The sequence below is a fragment of the Aulonocara stuartgranti genome, assembly GCF_965226115.1.
Source record: "Aulonocara stuartgranti genome assembly, chromosome: 18".
In the NCBI taxonomy this organism is placed as follows: Eukaryota; Metazoa; Chordata; class Actinopteri; order Cichliformes; family Cichlidae; genus Aulonocara; species Aulonocara stuartgranti.
This window is the reverse complement of record NC_138954.1, coordinates 9879405-9899268: the sequence shown is the minus strand read 5'-3', so window position 1 is coordinate 9899268 and position 19864 is coordinate 9879405. Positions and strand designations below refer to the sequence as shown.

Genomic DNA, 19864 nt, shown 5'->3' with positions numbered 1-19864 from the left:
GAACAGCAAACATGGTTAATTTTTTCCCTTTACCTTTGTTAGATCACATTTATGAATTAATGTGCTTCTCGTTTTTCTTTTATATAAAATGTTATAAATAAATCAGTTATAATCAAGTGGAGTGAGTGGAAAGACACAACACATTTACACGTGAAAAAATAATTAATTGTTTAATTTTTCTTTTGAAAAAAACTGAACACGGGTCTCACAGACCCGAACACCATACAAGGGTTAAGACGTTGAAAAAAATTGTTGCACAGCACCTGTACACTAGGTGTCCTCAGTGAGCTTTCTGTGTCTGTGTATAACAACGGTGGGCAACTTCAGACCTCGAAGGCTGGTGTCCTGCAGGTTTTAGATGTGCCCTTGAACCAACCCAGCTGATTTAAACTGCTAAATGCCCCCCTCAACATGTCCTGACGTTCTCTAGAGGCTGGTAATGAACTGCTTATGTGATTCAGGTGGGTTGACCCAGGGTGAGATCTAAATCCTGCGGGACACCGGCACTCGGGGCCTGGAGTTGCCCACACCTGGTGTATAACCTGACTTTCTTTGTTTCAGGCCTCGTGTCTACACAGCTGTCGCTTTTCTCCACTCACTCTTGTATATGTAAATAAGAAGAGTGGTCAGGTCAATATAACTAATCTTCCACGTTTCCATTTGGGTGTGTTTTCTTTTAATTAAAAAAATAAGTCCCTATTAGTCAGTTCAAAAGAGCCTTTTCACTAATCTCCTAAACCTTTTCTTTTCAACTAACATCACTTTATTAGTTGTGTACCTTCTATTAAGCTCTATTAATTAGCACATTTTGTTTTTAATGTCTACACTTTAATGTGCTGGGTTGAAAGGAGTAAAAAGAACATAGGAGCAGATGTACTACACTTTATAACTAAAGAGTTGCAACCTGCTTGTCCAGTTCTTGAAACATCCCAATAATTATAATCAGTTGTGGTGTTTTTCTAAGCTTATCTGTAATTATCTAAATGTACGCATAGCTTCTTTGTGGTACATTCTTTCTTCTTGGTAGCAGAGCCTTCATCTGATTAAAAAAATGTTCACCCTCTAAACAGGTAAATCTCTTAATCTGTGCCAAATACTTGTTAAACTCACATTCATCTTTTTATAAATAACAACACTGTCATCTCCTGGCCGGCTGTGGTAATAAACCAGAGGCCTATTGCTATTAGATAAATGTAAGTAAACGGCCCGTTAGACAAATGCGAGAGGCTGTTGAATTAGAAAAGAACTTTATTAAGTCAGAGTTAATCACAGTTACAAAGATGACTCATACTGGTCTAATTGTTAGCCAATGTTTAAAAATAAAAAACCACTGAATGTGTTTTCACAGCAAGATAAGCAAAAGTTACTAAACACTGTTCTAACATAAATATCTTGTTTAATATATATTTATCAAATATATATTAACCATAAGTTATCAAATATACATTTAATTTATCACATAATCTTTAAAAAGGTGAAAATAGAAATTAACATAATAAAAATAAACGTTTTAAATAATTCATTTTTTAACTAGAGGAAAAAAACTAGAAAATTTCTTTGTTATTTTGAATTTAAAAAATGTACTCTTTTGGGTCAAAAAGGGTTTCGTTTGTTTTGTTAAAGGAAGAACTAAAGAAAAATAAACGTATTTAAAGAGTCCTAGTTTTTGGAGATTTTATTCTGAAAAGAGTGCGTAGTGATTTCTCCAAGAAAGAGGGTGAGTATGTTTTATATGTTTAGCTGGAGTGAGAGTGGCGGGGTGCTTCAAATGATGTACCAGTTACCGATTCCGGCCTCCTCGAATTGCACCGCAACAAAAAACAAGCGTCTCCGTCAATGACCGCGCCACCACCGCCTTTATGCGTTAGCTCGGCGGCTAGAAGAAAGCTAGCTAAGGGGGCTGAACCGGGTCTGCTCCAAAAGGACAACCTAAGTAACAAATTGACAGGTTTTACCGAAAGCAAGACATTTTGTTCGTAAAGGTCGTGGTGAGTATTTTGTTCCCAGACATTTTTCATTTTTCCTTCCTTTTTCTTTTCTTTTTGGATTTTTTTCTACGATGCTTTTTGGACAGGACGTAATGTGCTGGCTAGCGAGGTAGCTGGCTTAGCGGCCTCGGAGATGCTCATCCCCTCCAAAAAAAAAAGAGCACAAACGCTGGTTGTGGTTTTTAGAAAACACGACGCTTTGGATGCCTCTTAGCAACAGTCTCGTCCACTTTTTTGCAAGTTTGTGTAGCTGTATTTTTTGTAGTGTTTATTGTGAAGACTTTTCTTTTACGGGACTTGCTGGTTTTTGGCACGCTTTTCAGCCAGCTGGCCAGCTAACATTAGCATGTTAATAACCGCGGCAGCAGCAGCATCCTGATGATTGATTACACGTTATCGACTTCAGATTTGTCAGAATTTTGCAGGTTTTGGTTTTTGCAAGACAAAGAGGAACTGGTCTGATGGCTGTATACTTTTTTTTCATGCTTTTTAATTGTTGGTTGGCTAACGTTAGCCATGCTAGCCGGCTTTGATCCCGGAGGCCAGTCAGGGCCTGTGTTTCACACTGAGGCCTGCTGAAGGCGCTGTCGGGGTCCAAGCGGGTGTGTTGTGGATGGTTTAGGTAATTTTTGATTATCCCTAGACTTTGCTTTTTTTGCTTCGGCTTTGGGTTTTTTTCTGCCCCCTATGGAGTAGTTTTTTTTTCCTCGTGTTTTTCCCCCTCCCCCTCCCATGATGAAGAGTGATTTTTATTTTTATTTTTATTCTTGAGTTTGAACGGTTTGGAGTGCCATTGGCTTAAGTTTTTACATAACGTTACTAATACACATTTGATTAATTAAACATTTCATCTGAACCAGTATTATGGTTGTGTATATGTGTATCAAAAGCAATCCACGCCCTCACATTCACTCCATTTACCCTTTTTATGAGAAAACACAAAGCTTATGGAAAATAAATTTAAACATCACTATTATACAATACTGCGCACAAGTCTCAAACCGCCACTCATTTCTTTATTTCGTGCCAATAATTTATTGAAATGTGTAAATATATAAATTAAAATATGATGTGTATAAATAAAAAAACAAATACAAAAACGTTTTGTAAATTTCAGTTGTTTGGTATGACCACCCTTACCTTTTAACATGGCCTGAGTTCGCTCATGAAAGTTTTCTTGGAATTTCTTTTAAGGAGCTTTCAGGAATAGTTCTCCGGGCTTCTTTAAGACATTCCCAGAGCCTCTGCAGTGTTTTTATAAATGGCTGTATGCCTGCACTGTTGTACCTCCTTTGTGGTTAGATTTAAACCAAAAATTTGAGATTTTGATTAATTACTTCAGAAGACCTGTTGCCCCTGGTTTTCAGTCCAGATTTTGTGTAATTTGGCAAACCTCAGACATTTCCCATCCTTAAACATAGCTTCTCTCTTCTTACACAGACCATTTTTGATAAGGTTTCAGTGAGCACTACATGGATAACCTCTGAGATCCAGTTTCAAGTTTTTGCTGGATTCTCTTTATATATATATATCTAATTTAAGGATATGATTTTCAGATACTGTTCATTTGCTGTAGCACTACACACCATACGGAGATAGGTCAGGTTTTCACTTAATAGTTCTTTGGGAATCACCTGATTGGTGCAAAATGAACTACATTATCCTTTACATTTTCCATAGATTTGCTAAGTTTTCTGTTACTTGAGTTAGGTTCCTTTCCTATGCTTTTGATTTATAAGCCTGGGTTAAGTGGTTTCATAAAGACACAAACAAACATACAAAAAATCCTCTGGAAATGAGTGTAAAAGCTGCCAGTGTCCAGGGAACAACTCTGAAAGACCTTCAGAGATCCTGGGGAACTATTGGTCAAGACTTCTTGGAGGCAAAATATAAAGACATCAGGGGTGGCTCGAGACTTTTCCACAGTACTGTTTGTTATGGCAAAAGCACATTTACACTCTTGATTTCATAATCTCTGAATTTGGTGATTATTAGTAATAATAATGAAATCTCTGGTTACCCTTAAAGCTTCTCTAAATATAATTTTCCCTTTAATTTCCCCCTGCTGCTGATGTAATTCCCAGTTCCAGAGTTTTTATTATAACACTACTTGTGTTTAACAGATTATATACTATATATTTTTGGCTGACCTTTTGTATTGTGTCCCTTCACATACGCACCCCCGTGAGTACTAATAAATGGATCTGCCCATATTTGGACTAATAACCTTAGCTTAGATAAATTCCAAATTTTAATATTTCACTGATATGTAAATACCCCGCTCTTCTAGTTTTTATAAGCGGTTCCATCTAAGTCATTGTGAACTTTATGTGTCAGTAATCAGCATTAATTTGTGGTTTGTCTAGGAAATGAAAATAAAAGCAAACGTAGCACAGGGTTTTGAAATTCATCCAGCTTTGCTAAACTTGTTGGCATCTCGGCTGCATCTAGAAATGCAAACAAATGTCTAAGCTACTACACCCATATTTCTTCACACACTAGCAAAGCATATGCGGGCTAAGCCAGTGCACTTTCTGTCGATTGATTGCAGTCCCAGGTATCAATTTGTGTCTGGTTCTGTTCTGTATTCTCACACTTCACCCAGCCTTAGACATTGCAGTAGGTATACATGCATTAGGCTCTACTTGTAGTCTCATACTGGCTAGCTGTCTAACTCATCACTGACTCTTGCACACACTCCAAACAGGTAAGGCTTCGTACAAGATAACCCTGCTCAGCTTGACCGAGGTGTGTTTTCTGTCACCTCAGTATAAGTCGCCAGGGGCGAAGGTGAAGGTCGAGACACCAGCCCAAACTGAACCCAGCCCACAGTCTCAAACATCAGGCAGACGACAGCCCTGCACACAGACGCAATGGAGTGAGTGATGATGAATGAAAACCCCCTCTTCTGTCAGCCAGGGGGTTAATGTTAATGCCACGTAACTGTTTTTATGTTTACTGCCCCTCTCCAGACTTTACACACACTGGGCAATGGGCTTCACACACTTGCTTATATAGTTTACTTAAAATGTTGATTACATATATTCAGTGAGGATTGGGCAGCATTACAGTGCTACAAGAAGCTGTATTTGTATCTACAGCTAAAGCTCTACACCTGTACTGCAGGTTATTAGTTCATTGAAATGAGTCTGGCATAGCTGGGGCTCCATTAACAGGTAAATGAATTATATTAATGGCGAGTGATAGTTATTTTTTTTCTAGTTTCTTTTATTCAAAATCGTGCATTTTAGTTAAATATTTGTTTTACTTTTCTGAAGAAACGCACACCCCTTATTTAATGTATTATGAAAGCACTGACAGGCATACCATAAAATTCAGAAGGAAGAAGGAACAAAGTTGTCATTTTGTTGTTGTTGTCTTTGTGATTATTATGTTTTATTACTCAACCCAGAGCCCCAAGCACTTCAGGCATTAGAATTAGAGATTTCTGGTATGAAACAAATGTCACTACTTCCCACTGGTCTAGCTTTCTGTCATGGGTGTGTGGTTGGAGGTGTTGACTGTAAGCTTTGTGAAGAGGAAGTTTAGTTGCTAAATGTAAATGTTATTGTGAAAATATTTTGCATTAAACCATACAAGATAAACGATAAGCAAAGTCCTTTTAAATTTGATTATGCAGATTTGCAGTTGTTGTCAGATGTTTGTTTGCATGTTTTACAATTTGCTTTTAAACTTTTATATGAAAATTATACGACAGAACTACGTAAAAGTACTAAAACAAATGCTCCTTTGAAAATGATTTAAATGTCTGCTACAGTTAGATTTAGTCCATTGTGAACTTTTTACTTTATAATTTATTTTAGGTGATAAATAACAGGCTTCTCAGTTAGAATGAGCCTTTAGTCGGCACCTAAGCAGGAGGCATACTGCTTACTTTAAAGGCAAAGAGTGGATTTTGGCTTACTTGACAGAAAACAGGGTTTTCTAGCCATTAGATAACAATGTTGTTTGTTAATAAATTAAACCCAGATATTTTGATCAAGATTTGTCTTTGGCTATGCCTAAAAGCCCTTAAGAGGACAATTTGTTTTATATCCAGGAAATCACAGTTGAAGAATCACGTGGTTCGTGGTCTTAGTGCTTGACTTTGTTTCCATCAGTTTGGATTTCTTTTAGATGAAGAGGAAATGATGCAGCTTTTAAATATTAAGTACATGGAAGCTGGTCGGAATCTAATCAGTTTCAAATTTGTAGAATAAGAAAATTTTTTTAGAAAAATGCAGGTAACCAAACTAAATTTCTCAGGAAATCCTGATGAGTCCTTGACACTTTGCTTTGTGACTCGGCAAAAGCAGGATCCATTCAAAGGGTCAGATATTTCTCATCCTGCTACTAAATCGGCTGCATATGTGTCTGTGTGTCTTCCTGACAGTCGTTCGCCCACCTCCTCCAGCCTGATGAGCGCCAGCAACGTCACCAACAAGACCGACCCACGCTCCCTCAATTCGCGGGTCTTTATTGGCAACCTCAACACGCTGCTGGTCACCAAGGCAGATGTCGAGGCCATCTTCTCTAAATACGGCAAGATCGTAGGCTGCTCTGTCCACAAGGGCTATGCCTTTGTGCAATACGCCAATGAGAGGAATGCCCGAGCCGCTGTCGGCGGGGAGGATGGGAGAATGATTGTTGGACAAGTGCTTGGTGAGGGCTCAGTCTCTGAATTTTCATTTAAAAGGATTTTTCTCTTTATTATAGTCTTATTTAACTAAAATAAACTGAACTTCTGAGCTCATTGTTTGAACCTTCTTAGTTTGTTACCACTTTAAACAGTCACTGTTTGTTTGCTGGGGCTGATAAGTGATAAGTTTTTCCCCCACCCTTCTTGACGCAACCTCAAAGACATTTGTGTCTCCTGAGATCAAAGCAGGGATCTTTTGCTTGTTAGGCTTCCTGGTTAGACCCTGGGAGGAGCTAAGATTTAGTCTCATTTGTTTTTACTCAGAAAACTTATGTTGTTAGGCAGGAATCTTAATATGTCCATCTGCCGCCATAAAATATACACACATTTCCCAGTTTAAAAGTTTAACTGCTGGGTGTAAGAGGTTTCTCACTGAGAAGTGAAAAAGTCTACACGCAGTGCAGACTTTGGTGCGTGAGAGCTGGATCACAATTTGCTTTCAGACTAGTCGTCGGTATGCATCCAGTCATTCTGCTGCTCCACAACACTGCGTAATCAATTTGTTGTTTCGTGTGAACAAGTGTGAATGTTTAGGTATAATTTGCTTATTTTAAACAAATGATTTTCAAACATTTCTGCTTAAATGTGGATGTGAATTCATTTTCTCACTACCTGAGAAGATGAGCTGAAATACAGGTTAATGAGGGTCCCTTGGCTGTGAGAATGAAACTGAGATGACTCGTAAGACTCACTCAGTGACAGTAACAATGAAGTCTGATAGTGATAGATTACAATACTCAAGGGATGCAAGAGTGTAATTGCTTTACACGTTGTCTCACTGCTCTGAAAAGAAATGAAGGAACTAGACAAGTAAAGTACTTTGATGTTTCTAATTGTATTTCTTCATTTAATCTCCTTTTAAAATGTTTTCAGTGGTAACAGCCGTAGGCACGAGCAAGCCTGAAGTACATTTGAGGGAAAATGTAACATAAAATCCATTTTGTGTTAATTTTGACTCATTTTGACTTGTCAAAAGAAACACCAAACTTCTCACTCACAAATGTGTGCCATTATTATTTGTAAAAGAGAAAGCAGGGAAGTATGTAGTGCCAGCAGCACTATTGTTGACTACAGTACAAAAATATTTATAAATATATTTAATGTTTATATAATATTTAATAAAAGTGTATTCACAGCAAACCTCTAGTAAAAAAAATTTTAACCTTCATCAAACCTGCTATTTTCTGAAGAGAGACTCGTGGCATTGTTAAAAACTTCTAAAGCATTGGTTTCAAGTTATTTGTCCTCTCAATGGGTTTGTGCATTAATGTATAATGTAACTGTCTGGCAGACATCAACCTGGCTGGAGAACCCAAACCGCACAGATCAAAAAGCACCAAACGCTCCGCTGGAGACATGTACAGGTAAGTATCAGCTGCAAACCTGAACAGAAAGCCAGAAATGCCCCCATCACTGTTCTTGATGAGGGCATAAGTGACTTTTGATTTGGCACTAAAGGAAAAACTTGATGTAGTTAGAGAAAAGAAAGAATGCAGTGATACCAGCAAGTCTTCATATTTTTCAACACAAGCTTTCTGTTCTTTTGTTCTTCCACAGCAGCAGCAGCAGCTCCTTTGACCTCGATTATGATTTTCAGAGAGATTATTATGACAGGTGAGTAGATCCCTGACGATGGATGAGTGCTTTACACTCACGCACAGTGCCAATCTTTGTTGTTTGTTCATGCTTTGTTGTTTGTTCAGCAGTTCATGCTTGAAGATGTCACTCAAAAATGGGTATGAATGTTATTTGATTAGAAAAAGCAGTAATGCTTCACTTCTACCACTGCTCTGTTCTCACATTCAGCACAGAGTATGTTTATTCATTTTTTAAAAAAAATGTAAAACCTCTTGTTTGATAACAGAATGTACTCGTACCCGTCCCGTGTCCCTGCTCCTCCTCCCCCATTGTCACGGGCTGTGATCCCGTCGAAACGCCCGCGGGTCAGCCTTAGTGGAGGAAGCAGCCGGCGGACCAAAAGCAGCTTTTCCTCTTCATCCAAGAGCAGTCAAAGGACTTCCTCATCCAGAACAAGTGAGTCGGCTACCTGGTCCATGCAGCTGTCTGGAACTTCAGCACAACAGTATATTATCCTAAATTCGATCAGTTTCACTGAATACCAAACTGTTGTTGTTGGTGCTGTTATCATCATCAACATCCTGCATAAATCTGCTTTTGTAAAGATTTACAGAGGGTTATTCAGTCAGGCCTACAGACTGGGCAGTGACTGTATGGCCACACAATAATTAACACATGATGCACCAGCACAACCATAAGTACCGGCAGCAATATCGGCCACTTACAAAGGTCTAAATACATTTAATTAGCATCTGGCTTATCAGACTTATTGCTGGCAATACAAACCAAACCCACTGTGTTGTACATTTTCCTAATTACTTTAAACATTGGGCCAAATAATAATCTTTCAGTAACCTTATACACGTCCTTTGATACGGGGGGCAACTGTCAAAATGTACCCTCGTTGTAGAATAAGGCTTTCTAACTCCCCACCCCCATTCCACAGTGAAAGTGGATGAGCTACAGACAATCAAGAGAGAGTTGACGCAGATCAAAAGCAAAGTGGATGACCTCCTGGAGAGCCTGGAGCGTATGGAGAGGGACCATAGCAAGAAGTCAGGTAGGAGGGACACGGCATGTTTTAATGGGGAGTGCTGAGTGAGGTAAAACTCAGCAATAAATGCCTCCGTGTTTAACCAGATGGCCTGTAAATGAAAACCTACAGTACAGAATGATCTCACACATTCTTTTCTCACAGCTGTAATACAGCTGCTTTTGTTGAAAATGAACTATAACAGCCTCTAAAGATTTCTAGCTTTTATTATATTTTTTCCCAGAGTAGCCTTTAAGTTCATTTAATAGAACAGATAACGGGTCATGAATGTACCTTTGTGTTTGGCAGAAGGTAAGAGTATGAAACCAGAGCCAGGAGAGGTGACTTCACCTCCACACCCAAGCAACAAGAAGGATGACAGTTTGAAGAGGGAGAGGGACAACCAGGATATGAATGACTCTGATGAAGAAGAGGACGACGAGGAAGAGGAGGGAGACCTGCTGGAGGAAGAGGAGGTGAGGTTTGCAAATGGTATTCAGAGGGAAAGGAATAAATGAATATGGGTTTTTTAGGGGGACTTTTTATTCAAATTCAAATTCAAATTTCAAATCCAGCACTGGACAGACCTGCCATGTGCATCGTGTGGTATCAAGCATCACACGTTTGGGATGGGTGAGGGTGGCTGAGTGCGTATCTGTGTCAGTGTACATGCGTGTGTGTATCCGGTGTCCTTTCAACCAGTTAAGCGAAAGTCAGCAGTCCGCAGCCTACGCAGGTGGCCTTGGAAGGATATGTGCGCAGAGACCCACAACAGTCTGATTATCAGGGAGAAGATTTTGTTGTTTTCAGCCAGCCGGCCTGATGGGCCTTTTAGCGACATGGGGAGCCAAATGAGAGAAATTTTGGTTTAGTGCGAACGAGCTGCCTCCAATGCTACAGCCAGTCTAAATGTCCTTCACTGGTCACCAGGTCTGTCAATTTCCCGCTAAGCTTCTCCAAGATCTTATCCATGTGGCGTTCAATAACAACAGTCTGAGTACTCACAGCCCGCCCCATCGCTTCGATCATAGCAGCCAGCCTTGTGGGGTTTTGAACGGCTCTAACCGCTTTCTTCAGTCTTCGATAAGCCAGCTCCGATCGGCAAGAACCCTGTTATTATGGTTCTGAATAGGTAGAAATCTTCTATGTCCTCGATTGACAGTCCCGGGAATCCCAGGCACACGACGCGCCACTTCTAGCACCCATCCAGCGTGTATCCAGCAGGTCCCTCCAGGACATATGGGCTCTCCTTAACCCAGGCTTGCGTTCAGGGGCCAGTGGATCAAATCCATATTCTTTAGGTTTTAGAGAACAAGACTGAGAGACTCTCTGGGATAAAGTTAGACAAGATTACACAAGGGCATAAGAAGCCAAGCAGGAAGAGATGCGTCTGCCTCCATCAGAGCCGACAGCAAATTTTATTTGTAAGAAGAAAGAACTTCATGTCTCAGATTTTCTCAAACTGCTGACATGTGAAGTCATTTTCTGAGAAATTTTATGGCATCGGGTTTTATTCATTCATTCCTCATTACCTTAAAACTGGAATTCATGTGATTTAAGTCCGCTAAGCTACAGTGAGTGCTCACTTGATCCAACTCAAGTCTGTCCCCTTCGCCCTCCGAGTTAATGGTTCCATGTGCCATCATGCCTAAGTATCTCTCAAATGGAAGCTTAGAAAAACCAAGTACCAAGTTTTAAATCTCTCTTAATATTCTAAGGAGCTTGGAAAGAAAAGTGACTGGACTTAAGTTGCTTGAAGACATTTTGCCTCTCATCCGAGAAGCGTCTTCAGTTCTAGGGTCAAATAGTGGAGTGTCCCAGATCCACCATTCAACCCTAGAACTGAAGACGCTTCTCAGATGAGAGGCAAAATGTCTTCAAGCAACTTAAGTCCAGTCACTTTTCTTTCCAAGCTCCTTAGACTACGATGACCTGGATGACTGAGCCTTCAGACTCTCTCAATATTAGCGACTGCTACAATATATACTGCTCTTAAAAAGAAATATTAAGAAAATGTCAATCATTTATTGTATTGTGCCTACTGTTTCCGTTTCAGCCAGAAGTTTTCAACATTTCTAAAATGATCCCGATCAATAAGATTTTTCTTCTTTTTCTCACTACAAGTTATAACAAAAATAGTAATTTATGAAGCAACTGTCACCTAGTGCCACATACAAAAGTTTATTTAAATGAGTTTTTTGAAATATCCGAATACGATTTCTTTTTTCATCACTTATTAAATTGTCTGCAGGTGAAAAGTCAAGAGAGGGATGAGGAGGAAGAGGAAGAGGAGGAAGGCGAGCACGTGGAAGCAGACGATGATGGTGACAGCGTGAATGGAGACGAAGACTCGTAGGCACAGATGACAGCCCCGCATGCGGTGTAGTCGCAGCTTCCAGAAGGACATCGGACTCCTATTTTAACTCTAATATTGTAGATATAGGAAAAAAAACAAAACGTACACACACGCACATAAACACACACATAAGCATGGTGCACACACTCTGTCATAATGTCCCTAAAGGAGATTTTTGTTTGCGTATCTTGCCCGTCATCCGGTACCCCCTATTTACAGGAACTAGTTGTAGGTTTGGGTTTGTTTTTTTTGTTTTTTTTACAGCGTCGTTACTTGTCTTCAAGAGAAGGCACGAGTGTGGACTGGTGATGTTCTCAGAGACGACAGCTCGACGGACATGTCTTAATGTGAGGGCGAAAATTTCTGTTTAAAAAACAAAAACGTTTTTAGCTTCAGTGTGTTTTGTTTTTCTCATCAGTGAATTAGTTTGGCCTTGTCTGTCTGTATGTTACTGTCAGTTTTTATACTATTCAGTTAAACTGTAAAGGAATAAATTGCAATAAAATATTGAATTTGCTTTTGTGTTTTGTTTGGCTCGACATGGATCTTTTGTATTGACACTACAGAGATGTTCCTTATCTGGCTTCACTTAATTCAGATGTCATGAATTCCATTTACATGGTTATCACTTCAGTAAGTAACCCAGGGTTTCCTGGTGTAGTCAGAAGCATTTTCAGCATATTTTCAAAGGGAAGAGGGGAACTAAAGTAGAAAAACATGAAGTTGAAAACCATAGTTAAAGCATCAGTGTGAGTGTGGGGGATTGGAAAAAGGTTATACAGTTTTTTAGCTCTCTGAATGCACAATAAGTTGAAGCAGGCATGCTGCAGAAGAACAAATCATGTGCAACTCCTGGAAACTGAGGCTATGATTAAAAACTGATCTGAGAAAACTGGACAACAAGAGATGGGGGGGAAACATTGCCAGTTTTGGTTTGGGCTGCTACATTCTGACTATAGGGTCAGAATGTGATTATTCCGGCAGGATAATGTGTGTGTAACAAAGAATGAGATGAGATGAAGTGCTCAAGTTCACAGTATTCAAATGTTTCCAGTGTGATACTCAATTTGTGCCACAAAGACTCGGAGCAAGCCCACAAGCAAAAGTAGTTCCAATGAAATACAACACAAGGTGTGCCTATTAAATTGTGCAATGAGCATCTGTTACTGTGACACGTAGCACAACAGCTGCTTTGTTCTAGCCAACTAAGGTATTTTATGGTTTCTGTCAGATGACCATAAGCGCTTAAGTGTGCAAATCAAAATCAAATGAAGTTGCCATGATGTCATAAGCAGTGCGCCACTCTCGTCATGGTTACCGAAGTGACTTCAGCAAAGGATGCAATGGCAAACCTGCTGTCTCAAGATGCATTTTAGGGAATTTGGACATCCTTCACAACACAGAGTGCATTTGTATTTGATTGTTTATTTATATCTTATAGCTTATTTAAGGCACTGCAGATATAAATTAGCTAGCAGCTACAGGTTGCACAAATCATCTTTTCTCTTATGAGATCAGTGTGTTATGCAGTTATATCATCATGCTGTATATCATGAATGCACTGAGATTCCCACGAACAATCATAAACAGCTGTTAGTCAGCTTGTGCAGAAGGTTACTTGTATGCACTGAACATACAAGTAACAAAATGGGGATGTACCCGATGTTTCTCACAGCCAAAACAGGGCGGTGAGAGGGAAACGAGATGACATTGCAGTGATCAGTTTTGAGAGATTCAGTACCGTGTGTCTCTCGATTTAACCAGATGAGGTTCATTTAGACATCAGTCACACCCTCATCACCACCAGGAAAGATTGTCACACTGTATCTTAGGGGATAGGATTTATTGATTTCACTGTACCGGGTCCAGAGATGCAGCTCATGAGATAAGACCATAGTTTAACTTTATTATAATTAGCTTCAGTTTCAGTAAGTTTATCTTTTAAAAGATAATCTACAATCAGTACATATATCTGTTAAACAAAACCATCTTGCCATTTGTCTAAGTATGCTTACTTGTAGGTGTGTGTATGTAAGTCACATGCATGAATATAAAAAATAATATATATATATATATTTGGTGACTAAATCCACACAATTACTTTGAAACTGAACAACATAACATCTTCAAATTCAATAGATACAAAAAGTGCAAAGGAAACATAAAACATTTCACTATTAGTTCAGTAAACACGTCATAAATAGCTTGACACTCAGATTTTCTGGCTTTGCAAACCAGTCATCTTCACCGGGTCACAGGTTCTTCCTCTCTGCACTCTTTCAGGCTGTCTTCAGGACGAACAGCATGAGGACAGTTAGCAGGAGTGTCAAAGCTGGCAGGGAGAAAAGACAAAAAAGCAATTATTCAGAAAACATCCATCAGGGTTTCTGCTGGTTAAAGTTAAGATATCTTTAATACCACATGGTGCAAAGTGTAATTATGCATCATAGTCATTGCTAAAGAAAAATTCAGCCAGGACAATATGGGCTAAAATGACATATTATCCCTGCTCTTTCTGTTGTATAGCAAATTTATTGTCATGCATTTGCTCCATTAAAAGGGCCAGAAGTCCAATAATGGCTCCAGCAGTTTCTAAATGTAGCTGATTTATACATAGTTTTCATTGTCCCCTTAATCTATGGTAAATTATACATTACTTACTTGGAAAACTAATTTTTTTTCTTCACCACTATCTTTTACTTATAACTCTAAAATGTTTCATAGTAGAATGAACTAATTTATTAAACAATATTTAGTAACTAAAGCTTCAGAACTGGGTATTGTGAACTGTGAATCTTCATCACATTGAGCCCTAAATCTACAGTCTGAGAATAAAATGTGAGTGTGGTGTTTACCATGACTGTGAAGAGCGCCACTGGCTGAATTTTTTGTCGTAGAAGGTGATGCGGTGGTGGTTGTGGTGGCGTTTGCAACATTGGCGCTTGGGTTGGCGAGGTTCAGAGGATTGGTGGTTTTGCTAGCTGTGAAGGCCCCAAAATTGCCTGAAGTATAAAACATTGAAAATAGTGATGAGGATTCAATTTAACCTTCATTTACAGCTTCACAAATAATGTAGCATCTAACGTGTGTATTTATGTTGATAAGAGTAGACAACAAGTTACAGTTGAAGGCTGCTTTCACTGGACTTACTTCCAGTCAATGGTCCAGACCCAAGGATGACAACATAAGTGGTAGAATCCGCGCTCCTGGTGTTGGTGGCATTCGAATTGGGGACACTGAACTCACACTGGATCTTTCCATTGACTACCTGGCCTCGTATCTTTGTCACAGTCTGATAAAAACAATTTGACCATCAGGTAAAGTATTACATTTTAAAAAACCCACTTTTTGTTGTGTTTTTTTTAGGGCTTTGATGACTGAATTACAGAGTATGCATTAAATAATTTTTAGGTTAGCAGCTTTTAGGAATGTGTTCTGATCATCTGTCAACCGTTCAACTGTTTCAGCTTGTTTGGTAATGTTTATCTGGATACGTTTTAAAAGTAGTTACAGCCTCACCGAATCAAATGTAGAGAGTGTGTTGTTGATGTTGTTTCTCTGCCGAGCCGCAAAGACGAATGAAGCATTGTTAGAGCTGTTCTGAGCACAGATGTAAAGCGCAGTGGTACCCTGAAAAAGAGCAAGCAGTTTTAAGGGTTATATACTTCCTTAACTCACTGGTCTCACTTTTAACTCATTACTTTGGCCTGGACCAATAAAGACATAAACACATAAGCAGGTCTGTGTGACCTTATAGAAACACAGATGTAATTGATTAACCTTGGTATAGTATTTCCTAGGTGCCTTATCCTTAACTTGGCCTTATCACTTGTACCTTAACAGCAGTATTTACATTTAGTTTGGTGTGAAGGTTTCACATCCTGGTGTGAATATTTGACTAAGCAAGGTGGTGGCTTTCATTAAATAAACCTCTCTCGGTTATTATTAAATCTATATTTAGAACATGATATATTTTAAAGATATTTACTAATGGAAACCAATGCCCATTTCCAAACACAACCCAATTATTTAAGGTTTTTTTTCATTATGTACCAATGTCAAATATTTCATTAATTCTCTGACAGTGAGTAAACATTTCCTGTCAGAGGATTAATGGCTAGGTAATGGAAAAGTAGTTGAATGAAATTAATTTAAAAAAGAAATTGATAACATAGGAAATCAGTTATAATTATTGAAAAGGTAACATGTAAATAAGTATAACTCTTCAGTAAATAATTGTTTTGGGTTAACATTTTGGTTTAGGTTAAACTTAATCATCGCTCTGGTTTTGTGTGCTGTGGTACCTGGGTTGCATTGGCGGTGAGCCCCAGTGCGATGTACCCAGTGGAGTTCCCACTGAGCTGGAACATCAGCTCGGTGCCGTTAGGAGCTGTAGTGTTGCCTGCAGCCACTGATCCAAAGAAACAGCTGCTGTTCCCAGCAGGGTCACAGTTGTCTGGGGTCTGTATGCACAGCTTACTAATCCCGCAACCTGTCTTTGTAATGTTTACCTAGTAGAGAGACACACGAGCATAATCCAAGTCACAAAACAGCTTAGCAGCTTCAACTTCTGTGTCAACACTTTGACGAATAATAGCATCCCAGCTCATGAACTGGGAACAGCTGCTATTAGTTAACATTAGGTTACTAAAGGCTTTATGGGAAATGAAACTCTACCTTAAAAAAAATTAGAAATGTATAAATCACACAAATCCCATTAATTATATGATTTATAAAAGCCACTGTTTAGCCATATGTGACTGTTAGACTGTATGTAAAAGATGGCAGTAGCCACCACACCCATCTCGATTCTTGTCTCCCATGTTGGAGCCTCATTCTGAACATTTTTGCAACCGCCATTACACAATCTGTAACCTGCTCTTTTACTCTAATGTAGATCTGACCTCATTATGTATTAAATTAGATAACATAAATAGTTAGCATTTTCCAACTATTTATTTATAAGTGACTTATGTATGTATGTATGTATATATATGTATATATTGTACTATTCTTAGTTAGCGTATTGTCTGTCTTGTCTTAATGTTGGTTTAAAATGGAGCACTGTAACAAAAAATAATTTCCCCCAGGGATCAATAAAGTATTCTGATTCTGATTCTGATTCTGATCTGAGATCGTGAACTCAAAAGAAACGCGCTTACTGAGTTCATCGATGGGGAGACATTTTTCCATAGACTTTTATATAATTAGACTTCTTCACTTCTCCTCCTGCTGGCTATTATTATGGATAAATGCTCAAGGCACTCCCCCTGCTTTTTAGACCCACTAGCATTTTTTTTCTTCTCCCATGATAATAATAATTCTCAGAATGTATAAATATAAATAAAAGTTTAACCAAGCTAACCATGCGCTGTTCTATTTCACGCTGTAGATGCTTAACTTAAAAAGACAAAATTAGCAGTAAATTCTGACACTATTTCGTACAGTAAAACTCATTTCAGCTCCTAAATATGTAAAAGTGTATGCTTAACAAATGCACTCCATCCGTGTAAATCACCATGGTCACAGTCGTATTGTGCTGGCAAAGTTAAATATAAACCAACCGTTGCATTAATGGCAAATGTGAAACTGTCTGCTGCTTGGACCCCCGGAGCCACAAAAAGCATCACTGCGGCAATCAGCAGGCTCAGGCCTCGCTCCATTCTTTCCAGGAAAGCAAACAGTGAGAGAGCAAATAAGAGAAGAGCAGATAAGAATGAGATTGCAGACTCTTTTTTTTCCAGAACAAACTAAGCTCCTTTACATTCTACCTCAGTTTTATTATAACAACTTGTAAATTTGAAATTTGTGTGTAAAAAATGCAGTTATAATAAAATGTTTTGTTCTAAAATACAGTTAAGTAAAAAGATTGTAAAAAAAAAAATGAATTGAAAAGAAAAAATAATAATTTAAGCCATGTCCACAAGGCTGAAAACACATTTATACACAAATGTACTAAGTACAGTCAGTCATTTAAAAGGTAATAAAACACATTATGGTTTATCCAGACTGGAATATTGACAGAATAATTATTCATTTAAAAACAGAGCATCGTTCCTTTTCTTTTCCAGGGTTTGTTTTTTCTTTGTGTAACTAAAAATCGATTGTCAGATTATCTAAATAGTATTTCTAGAATTCTCATAATTAACCTGATTGTGCTTTAAAGGATAATGACAACAAATGAAATAGAAGCAGGCATCCAGGAGAATCCAAATCTAAAATGTAATTAAATAAAGTTTGGAGAGACTTACTCGATGCTGTGAAGTTTAAATGCTGCGTTGAAGGATTGTTTTCTGCTCTCTGTGGGATGATCCGCAGTTCTGGTGATGGAGCAATGTGGAAGTAGCTTTTTGTTAAATAAGGGGCGGGGCTTGATAAGAATACACCTGTGTACCTGCCTGGGTGTGGGTTAGTTGTTTGCATTACTAAAGCAGTTTCTGTAGAGCAAGCCTTGCTAATGTCCTTGGTTTTTTCTTCTTTTACGATTTTCTGTTAGGAGTTGACTCACAAGGTTACTTTGGTTCAAAGTTTACTGCTCATCACTAAATACACTGTGAAATAAAGAAAACACGCATGAGAAGATAGTTTGGCTGAGCTAAATTAAATATAAATAAAAGTCAAATATTAATTAATTAATCGCAATCATTGTATGACTGTTTGTATGATTGTTCTCACACTGGATTCTCCTTAAAATAACAATGTAATATAAATTGGGCTTAGATAAGCAACTTCATAAATATGTAAAACATCATTTTGCATTTCTTTTCTTAGTGTATGGGTTTTCAAACAAAGCAGATTCAAAGTGGTTTTTACTGCCAGTGTCATTGACTGCCAGTAAAGTCAATGACACACAGCAAATACACGTAAACACCGAGAATGAACTTTATAGGGCTTTATTCTGAGAAGTGGAATATTGAGCATTCACTTGCACTGTAAAGGAACATTTCCCCCCAAAGAAAACAACAATTCCCTTTTAAGGAGTTAGAGACGATGTCAAACACCCAGATTATTTGGTACCTTTATAAAGAATGTTGTGGCGTAACCACAGTTGCATCGTGATCTGACCTTCCTGTCAGCTTAGTTACACTTTTTGGATTTTTGTGTTCTTTATTTCCTTTTCAAGGAATTTCCTTTTCGTTTCTGGAAGTCTTTGTGTGTCATTACGTCACATGGGGTGTAGCTCAGGAGGGAGGGGAGGTCATCTACTGATTGGAAGGTTGTTGGTTTGATCCCTGAGTTTAGATGCCAAATATCCTTGGACAAGAAACTAATCCCAAATTGCTCTCTGATGCATCCATCGTGTGAATGTGAGGTAGCAAGCACTTACAAAGCATAGAAGAAAGTGAAGGTGGCATGTTGTAGAAAGTGCTTTGAGTGGTCTGGGAGAGTAGCAAAGTGTAAGAATGAGTCTGTTTACCATTAGGATGATTTCATCCTGCTTAGTGTGACTTTTAAAAGAAGGAGAAAAATTAAAAAAGTAAATTTGACAAAAGTCCAAGATCTAGAATTAGTACCAGTCCATATGATCTTACATAGGACATCATTTCATATGAGCTTTCTTACTTTTCTCGTCCTAGAGAAATTCCATTTTTACTACAGTTCATTGGTCTTCATATGATTTTGTCCATGTCACAAACTTTTCCCCTGTGAAAAGCTTAGTGAGTTGGATTTTGAAAGGTTTCATAGACCAAATTTGATCATCATATAACATCCTGTTACCGTTAATTGGATAAACAGCTAAGAAAATGGATAGCTGGTTAGATTTTAAAATATTTTATTAATAGGCGCATTTAACTGCTGATATTATCCAGACTAATTTTGCCGAAATCACACTTTTAATACAAAAACCTCATATTTTGTGGTTCCTGAAACCATATTTAGAGGCTTGTGGGAGTGTCTCCTCTGAGAATCAGACCACATTTTGTGGCGCCACACCCTGCATGCGCTGCAAAGTAAAGAGTTAATTCCAGCCAAACGTGCCCCTTTACAAAGAATGAGAAAGGTGTCTTTGTGCCTTAACAATAACCATATGCATTCCTACATTTAGGGTCACATTTCATAAGTTATTATTGTAAGAGAACGAGTGAGTGTTTATCCTGAAACTAAATCTTAGAATGAAGCTTGTGTTATTTACCAAAAACAGCTTCTTTCTTCTTAGCACTTCATCATTCTTACGGAGAATATAAACTATTTCCCACACTGTGGATAGC

The 19864-nt window shown here is 38.4% G+C and overlaps 2 protein-coding genes across 15 annotated transcripts; one reads left to right on the top strand and one right to left on the bottom strand.

Moving 5' to 3' along the window:
• Positions 1–1750: 1750 nt before the first annotated feature.
• On the top strand, positions 1751–12170 carry LOC309693472 (heterogeneous nuclear ribonucleoprotein C). Of its 14 annotated transcripts, none has more exons than XM_082512711.1 (10): positions 1753–1988; positions 4758–4866; positions 6382–6650; positions 7979–8051; positions 8242–8301; positions 8391–8423; positions 8552–8721; positions 9212–9325; positions 9611–9774; positions 11550–12170. In XM_082512711.1, the coding sequence occupies exons 2-10, from the start codon at positions 4862–4864 to the stop codon at positions 11652–11654; spliced, it is 993 nt and encodes a 330-aa protein (XP_082368837.1). In that variant the 5' UTR covers positions 1753–1988; positions 4758–4861; the 3' UTR covers positions 11655–12170. The 14 variants fall into 14 exon arrangements, with proteins under 14 accessions (XP_082368840.1, XP_082368837.1, XP_082368827.1 ...); XM_082512701.1 differs by having other exon boundaries at positions 1754–1988; positions 9608–9774; XM_082512708.1 differs by having other exon boundaries at positions 1754–1988; positions 4696–4866; positions 9608–9774.
• Positions 12171–13063: 893 nt separating this feature from the next.
• On the bottom strand, positions 13064–18046 carry LOC309693388 (putative ferric-chelate reductase 1). Its single transcript, XM_082512520.1, has 7 exons — positions 17906–18046; positions 17219–17318; positions 15959–16165; positions 15174–15284; positions 14805–14946; positions 14510–14656; positions 13064–13986 (listed from the first exon to the last, which is right to left on the bottom strand). Exons 2-7 carry the CDS (start codon positions 17315–17317, stop codon positions 13934–13936), a joined length of 759 nt encoding a protein of 252 aa, XP_082368646.1. The 5' UTR covers position 17318; positions 17906–18046; the 3' UTR covers positions 13064–13933.
• Between the last annotated feature and the right edge of the window lie 1818 nt (positions 18047–19864).

Coding starts and splice junctions, on each gene's coding strand:
- LOC309693472 (XM_082512701.1), top strand. Junction 8,052..8,241: donor TCCGCTGGAGACATGTACAG/GTAAGTATCAGC, acceptor TTTGTTCTTCCA/CAGCAGCAGCAGCAGCTCCT. Junction 9,326..9,607: donor GGACCATAGCAAGAAGTCAG/GTAGGAGGGACA, acceptor TGTGTTTGGCAG/AAGGTAAGAGTATGAAACCA.
- LOC309693388 (XM_082512520.1), bottom strand. CDS start 17,317: ATGGAGCGAGGCCTGAGCCTGCTGATTGCCGCAGTGATGCTTTTTGTG. Junction 15,285..15,958: donor TCACCGCCAATGCAACCCAG/GTACCACAGCAC, acceptor GCTCTTTTTCAG/GGTACCACTGCGCTTTACAT. Junction 13,987..14,509: donor TGGCGCTCTTCACAGTCATG/GTAAACACCACA, acceptor TCTCCCTGCCAG/CTTTGACACTCCTGCTAACT.